This window comes from Cannabis sativa, chromosome 7 (genome assembly GCF_029168945.1).
Source record: "Cannabis sativa cultivar Pink pepper isolate KNU-18-1 chromosome 7, ASM2916894v1, whole genome shotgun sequence".
NCBI lineage: Eukaryota > Viridiplantae > Streptophyta > Magnoliopsida > Rosales > Cannabaceae > Cannabis > Cannabis sativa.
The window spans coordinates 33,382,411-33,389,791 of record NC_083607.1 but is presented as its reverse complement, the minus strand read 5'-3'; the positions used below and the strand labels follow the sequence as shown (position 1 = coordinate 33,389,791).

Sequence of the window (7,381 nt, the reverse complement as noted above, 5' to 3'; positions counted from 1 at the left end):
CCCGCCGTAGATGCTAATAACTTTGAAATTAAGCCTACAATACCCCAAATGATGCAGTCTTCAGTCGAGTTTGGTGGACTCCCTTTTGAAGATCCGAATCTGCACTTGTCAAACTTCATGGAGTTATGTCAGTCTTTCAAGGTCAACGGGGTTAGTGATGATGACATCCGTTTGAGACTTTTTCCATTCTCGCTGACAGTGAGCCAAGAGTTGGTTGATTTCATTGCCACCGAATTCTATAGCAACATGGACAGACTTAGCAACAAAGTTTCTGTCTAAATTCTTTCCTCTAGTAAAGTCTGCTAAACTGCGGGGAGAAATCAACAACTTTTGTCAGTTAGATAATGAATCTCTCCATGAGTCCTGGGAGAGGTTTAAGGACCTCATCAAAAAATGTCCTCATCACGGCATTGAGAAGTGGATGCTGGTTCACAATTTTTATAATGGGTTGGTTGGTAACACCAGAACACTCATAGATGCTGCAGTTAGTGGAGCATTCATGAGGAAGAGTGCAAATGAAGCTTAAGATTTGTTAGACGAGATGGCCCTGAATAATCAACAGTGGCCAACTGAGAGAAGTCAAACAAAGAAGGTGGCCGGTATGCTGGAGGTAGATGCCATTACTAAGTTGACAGCTCAGGTAGAGGCCCTAACTAAATTGATAGTTGTGCAAGCAAAACAAGCTCAGCTGGTTTGTGAGTTGTGTGGAGGTCTTCATCCCTATGCAGAATACCCAGAAGATGTGAATAGTTTGCCAATGGATGAAGCTAAAGCCATTGGAAATTACTCTCAGAACAACAACTATGGGTTCAATCAAGGGGGGAATCGAAGGAATTTTGGGTTATATCAACAGAGGAATCAGAATCAGACGCAGAACCAACAACAACCACAGCACCAAGGGTCTAGTGGGAGTTCTGGTCTTCAGACAGACTTATTGCTACAATTTATGACTGAGACAAGATCATCCATTAAAGACCTACAAAATCAGATGGGGCAATTGGCAACTTAGATAAAAACCCGTTCTCAGGGAAATTTTCCTAGTACAACTGAGGTAAATCCCAAAGAAAATTGCAAGGAAATTACCTTGAGAAGTGGGAAGAAGTATGAAGGGCCTGATGGGGGAGAACCAGTGGAAGAAGAAATTCAGGATCAACCGGTGCCATCATCAACAGAAAAGAAGAATACTAAAGTCCTACACCAGAACAAGACTCTCCACAAATCAATATAGATCATCATGTGAAAATACCATACCCACAGAGACTCCGAAAGACCAATCTAGACAAGCAGTTTTCAAAATTTCTAGAGGTCTTTAAAAGGTTGCACATCAACATCCCTTTTGCTGAAGCCTTGGAACAAATGCCCAGTTATGTGATGTTCATGATGGAGATCTTGTCAAAGAAGAGGAAAATGGAGGACTATGAAAAAGTGGCATTGACTTAAAGCTGTAGCGCCATAATACAGATGAAACTTCCTCCTAAACTCAGAGATCCTGGAAGTTTCACCATTCCTAGTACTATTGGGGGAATAGAAGGGATAAATGCATTGTGTGATTTTGGAGATAGCATTAACTTGATGCCTCTGTCAGTTTGTACAAGATTGCAGTTGGGGAAAGCAAAGCCAACTATAGTAACCTTGCCATTGGCTTATCGATCTCTAGCTCATCCCAGAGGAGTAATCGAAGATGTGTTAGTAAAAGTTGATAAGTTTATTTTTCCAGCTGATTTTATTGTTCTGGATATGGAAGAAGACAGCAATGTCCCAATTATATTGTGGAGACCATTCTTGGCAACTGGCCAAGCGTTGATTGATGTTTAGAAGGGTGAATTGAAGCTGCGAGTGCAAGGGGAAGAAGTGGTGTTCAATGTGCTAAAGGCGATGACTTTCCCAAAGGCAAGTGATAACTGTTTCTTTATTGATTTGATCGATACCATTGTGGAAAAGAAAAAGTTGATAGATGATCCTTTAGAACTGAGCTTAATTGAGGATGATTTGACTGAGCAAGAAGGGCTGGAGGTAAGGGAGTATGATAAATGGCTCGATTCTTATGGACCACTGAATAAGAAGTATTATAAAGAGTTGGGGGTTGTGCCGAGGGAGCTTGTGCCATCTACAGAGAAACCTCCGGAGCTATAGTTGAAGGTGCTTCCTAATCATCTATGATATGAGGTCTTGGGAGAAGATAAGAAGCTTCCAGTGATAGTGTCAGCTTCACTTTCTGGTGTGGAGTCTGATAGGTTGCTTAGAGTACTTCGAGCGCACAATAAGGCTATTGCACAATAAGACTGAGAAATCATCCATAAAGATCTCTATGCAAGATTCTATTAGGTCCAAAAAGAACGAATTGATTCCCACAATAACGGTTACTGATTGGAGGATCTTTATGGATGATTTCTCAGTCTTTGGTTGTTCATTCGATCATTGCCTAGAGAATTTGGAGAAGGTGTTAATCAGATGTGAAGAGTCAAACTTGGTCCTAAACTGGGAGAAGTGCCACTTTATGGTAACAGAAGGGATAGTTTTGGGACACAAGATCTCAAAGGCAGGTATTGAGGTGGATAAAGCCAAGGTGTCAACAATAGAGAATTTACCGCCTCCAGTGTCTGTGAAAGGAGTAAGAAGTTTCCTGGGTCATGCTAGTTCTACCGAAGATTTATTAAGGACTTCTCAAAGATCTCAAAATCGTTGTCCAATCTACTTGTTAATGGGGTTCCTTTTGAGTTTGGGGAAGAATGTATGAAGGCATTCCGAATTCTTAAGGAGAAATTAATTTCATCACCAATAGTCACTTCACCAAATTGGGAGTTTCCCTTCGAGTTGATGTGTGATGCAAGTGACTACGCAATCGGAGTGGTCTTGGGTCAACGGGTTGATAGGGTGTTCTATACAATCTACTATGCTAGTGGAACCCTGAATGATTCTCAACTAAATTATCCCACGACGGAGAAAGAGATGTTTGCAATAGCGTTTGGATGTGATAAGTTCTGGCCCTATCTAATTGGAAATAAGGCGATAGTTTACACAAACCACTCAGCAATCAAGTACCTTATGACCAAGAAGGATGCAAAACCCAGGCTGATTCGGTGGGTACTTCTACTCTAAGAATTTGACATAGAGATAAAGGATAAGATGGGGACTGAAAATCTAGTATCAGATCATCTGTCAAGACTAGAATTAGAAGAAACCCAAAATGCAAAAGAGGTGGAAATAAATGAAGAATTTCCTGATGAACAATTCTTTAGTTTGAAGGAAAACCTGATGGTACCTTGGTATGCTGACTATGTCAACTTCTTGGCTGCCAATATAACTTCTACTGAGTTGTCTCGTCAACAATTAAAGAAATTCTTTTCTGAGGTAAAGCATTACTATTGGGAAGAGCCAATTCTCTACAAACACTATGCCGATCAGATAATTAGGAGATGTGTGCCTGAAGAGGAGATATATTCTATTCTAAACCATTGCCATGCTTTACCATGTGGGGGAAATTTTAGTGGCACAAGAACTGCTGCAAAGGTACTGCAAAGCGAATTCTTTTGGCCTACTCTTTTCAAGGATGCTAATGGCTTTGTAAAGGCATGTGATCGTTGTCAGCGAACAGAAAATATCTGTAGGAGAAATGAAATGCCTTTAACAGGAATCCTGGAAATGGAATTGTTTGATGTTTGTGGGATAGATTTCATGGGTCCTTTTCCTTCTTCTTTTAGCAATTTGTACATCTTATTAGCTGTGGATTATGTTTTAAAATGGGTTGAAGCTGCGGCTACTCCAGCCAATGACTATAAAACAGTTCTTACCTTCCTTCAAAAGAATATATTTACTCAGTTCGGTACTCCCCGAGCAATCATAGGCGATGAAGGGAGTCACTTCTGCAATAAACAGTTTGAAGCACTCCTATCTAGATATGGCGTTCGCCACAGAACTGCTCTACCCTACCATCCACAAAGCAACGGCCAAGCTTAAATTTCTAACCGAGAAATAAAGATGATATTGGAGAAAACACTGCAAAGATCAAGGAAAGAATGGTCACGAAAGCTAGATGATGCACTGTGGGCTTATAGAACAACGTTTAAAACACCTATCGGGATGTCACCGTATAGGTTGATATTTGGAAAAGCTTGCCATCTGCTGGTGGAATTAGAGCATAAGGCCTATTGGGCTATGAAGACCCTCAACATGGACTTGGAAGCTGTAGGAAAGAAAAGATTGCTGCATTTGAATGAGCTGGAGCAGTTGAGAAATGAGGCTTATGAGAATGCGAAGATCTACAAGGAAAGAACGAAGAAGTGGCATGACCGAAGCTTAGTCAAAAAGGAGTTTCAACCTGGGTAGCAAGTTTTAGTTTTCAATTCAAGGTTGAAATTGTTTCCTGTTAAGTTAAAGTCAAGGTGGTCGGGACCATTTACAGTGGTCAAGGCGTTTCCCTATGGAGCTGTAGAACTAAAAGGCGAAAGCCCTGAGACTTTTAAGGTCAATGCGTAGCGGTTAAAGCTTTACTTGGGAGGTCATTTTCACCAAGCCAAGTCTGCCATGATTTTGGCGCCTCTTTGAAGAACTCAGTCAACGTCCGACTATATGACGAAAAAGACAGCGCTATTGGGAGGCAACCCAAGTTTTCATGGTGTTTTAGTTGAACTCTCTTATTTTTTTTTAGTTTTAATTACTTTTCTTGTTTCTTCTTGTTGGTTTACGTTTATTAAACTTGTAAACTGAATATTGGTTTTTTTTTTATTTTTGTACTGTTAAAAAAAAAAGGAAAAAAATAATTTTTCTGGGCATTGCCCAGTGGCTGCGGCGAGCACAACCTTGGCCGTGGCCATAAGTCGATTACAGAAAGCCTATTTTTTTGAAGGCTATCTTGCCGCAGCGAGCACAACCTCAGTCGCGGCCATAAGTCGACTACAGAGAGCATGTTTTTCTCACCTCATCTCGCCGCAGCGAGACCACTTGTGGCTGCGGACAGAATGCCCTAACGCTTTTAAAAGGGGCAATACGATTTTTCAAAAATCATAACCCCTTTCACAACCCTAAAACACCTCCTCCGAAAACTCATTCACCATAACCGAATTTCTTCAATCTTATCTCATCAAAACCCTTTTTCTTCCAATCTTTTCATAATTATTCATCCCCAATCTCTCTAAAACACTTTTTCTCTCATCAAACACTCTTTTCCTCTCAAAAACCATATCCAAATCCCTAAACTTCACCCAAATTCAAAAATCTCACTATTCATCATCATCTACCTCAAGAACTTCAAGGTTTTCTTCAATGGAGGTAGAGTGAAGGAGATTCTCATTGAGGTAAACAATTTCTTATAGTTATCTATGCAATTGTTAATATATAATTTTGATTTTTGGAGAATCTTGTGAAATTAGTGTGATTTTTGGGATATTATTTAATACATCACTGTGGAGAGTCATCTACCAGAATTCTTATATTCAAATTTAAAAACAATGTATTCTAAACTACAAGTAGCTTGATCTTTCACAAAGAAGGTATGTAGGCAGCTCAGTTAATTAATTTGACTAAGTTCAGCTACAATTCTAAATTCATTCCAATTCTCCCAAAATTTACCTCAAAGTTTAATATTATCGTAATTGGAGTCAAAGGGTGTTTCTTTTAAACAAAAGGATTGTAATCAAAGAGATTATTCTTATAATCATGGATAGGTGGAACTTAAAATTAATAAACTCTTATGCTAAAAATTTGGCATAAGTGAAATTGTATTTTGCATTTTGTTATCCCAATTTTTGCACTCTGACGTGGCATCACATGAATGGTGACACGTGGAATCCACTTGGAACATCTGCTCAGGAAGCATAGTTCGAGCAAGATATCTCGCTAGCATGCCCAGAGTAAAGTATTCAGCAATCCACGTAGAGTGACCAACACTTAGCGAATTCAGCTTTCGCATCTGAGTCATCAACACAATTTCTATAACTTAGGGAGCAATTTACGTGGATATGGCATACACACATCCCACTACCAGTGTATTCATCCTCAATCCCACGATCCTTGTATTCAGCATTGATCCCACGATCTTTTTATTTGTACGCATTGTAACGAGAGGGGAAACTCTTCCTCTCCAAGCTTACTAGCCATATAAATAGTGATGCATATTCACTGGGAAATAGGTCGAAAAGCAGTTGAGCTAAGACTATACCCTAAATATATTATCTAAGAATTATATATTCAAAGATACTGTTGTAAGAGCTATAAGAAAAGGAATCTTTCTCCTTGATCTTAAGTCAATACAAATAACGAGGATTAGGCTATTACCGAACTGCTCAGGGCTGAACCTCTATAAAATTCATGTGTCTTTACATTGCTTTATCATATATCTATTGCTACAAATCACTTATTGCTTATTAAAATAGACTCGTTGTCGTTGGCTAAAAGTGAGGTCAACATTTTGGTGCTTTCATTGAGAGAAGAATCAAGAATCGCTCTCTATTCAAAATCTTAACCACAAAAACGATGGTGCAAACTCGTAGAGGCCTGACTGATCCAGCAAATTCACAGATGGTGGATCCTGCATTGAAAAACCCAAAAAACACAAGGGTTTCGTCAGCTGTTAATCCTGGACAGTCGGCGAACGTGGAGAATGGTGTAACACCTCCTATAGATGAAATCGCGACTGGTGTGCAAGAGACTGGGAATAATAGTTCTGCACCCAACAAGGGCGTTCATAACACAACTATTCTGCCTGGAACCAATGCCCAGACGACCATCGGAGATGCCACTGAGTTACAAAATATCCGCGACACTCTTGGACTCATGCAGAATCATAACAACACCCTACATCATGATCATGATGAATTACGTACTGTAGTAAATCTCATGTTCGACGAACAAAGGCGTATGTTCGCCGAATGGAGGGATAGAGAGATGGAGGCGTTAAGGGCTCACCATGCAGAGATCAAAAAATCGTAGTCGTTAAGCTACCGTGCTGATACAAAAAGCCTACCAAACTGTAGGTCAGCAACCTCCGAATGTCATTCCTCTGGGTGAGACGGATGAAGATCCAACAATGAATACTTTCCAGACTGCAAATGGTCAGCCGCCCAATCCCCGATCAGGAGTTCCACTCGTGGGCCTAGCGGTAGGCGAGCAGACCTTGTTTGGTAATTCATTAGGAGAAGTCAAACCTGATGGTTCCAACCAGATCAATGGTGCCATTCCACCTGTCAACCAAGCGAATAAATCGATGAGGCAGCCAACCACTTCTATGTTCGAAAGGTTGGGGACAACCCATGACCTAAGGAATGATCTATACAGAAGGACGGGAGTAGACGAACAGAATGTCGCGACAATCATGCAGCCCGAAACCCGTACTCAAATTCCCGCTCAAAAAGATGCTGACGTAATTCAAATTGACCAGAATGCC

General features: G+C 40.4%; 2 protein-coding genes and 1 non-coding gene across 3 annotated transcripts; 2 read left to right on the top strand and 1 right to left on the bottom strand.

Annotated features, from left to right (window-relative positions):
• Nucleotides 1-304: 304 nt before the first annotated feature.
• On the bottom strand, nucleotides 305-411 carry LOC115698377 (small nucleolar RNA R71). Its single transcript, XR_004008128.1, has one exon. It is a non-coding gene; the product is annotated as a small nucleolar RNA R71 (small nucleolar RNA).
• A 1,050-nt stretch (nucleotides 412-1,461) lies between these two features.
• On the top strand, nucleotides 1,462-1,815 carry LOC115696670 (uncharacterized). The gene has a single exon (XM_030623560.1). The coding sequence runs from the start codon at nucleotides 1,462-1,464 to the stop codon at nucleotides 1,813-1,815; it is 354 nt and encodes a 117-aa protein (XP_030479420.1).
• A 2,163-nt stretch (nucleotides 1,816-3,978) lies between these two features.
• On the top strand, nucleotides 3,979-4,326 carry LOC115696671 (uncharacterized). The gene has a single exon (XM_030623561.1). It carries the CDS (start codon nucleotides 3,979-3,981, stop codon nucleotides 4,324-4,326), a length of 348 nt encoding a protein of 115 aa, XP_030479421.1.
• The last annotated feature ends 3,055 nt before the right edge of the window (nucleotides 4,327-7,381 follow it).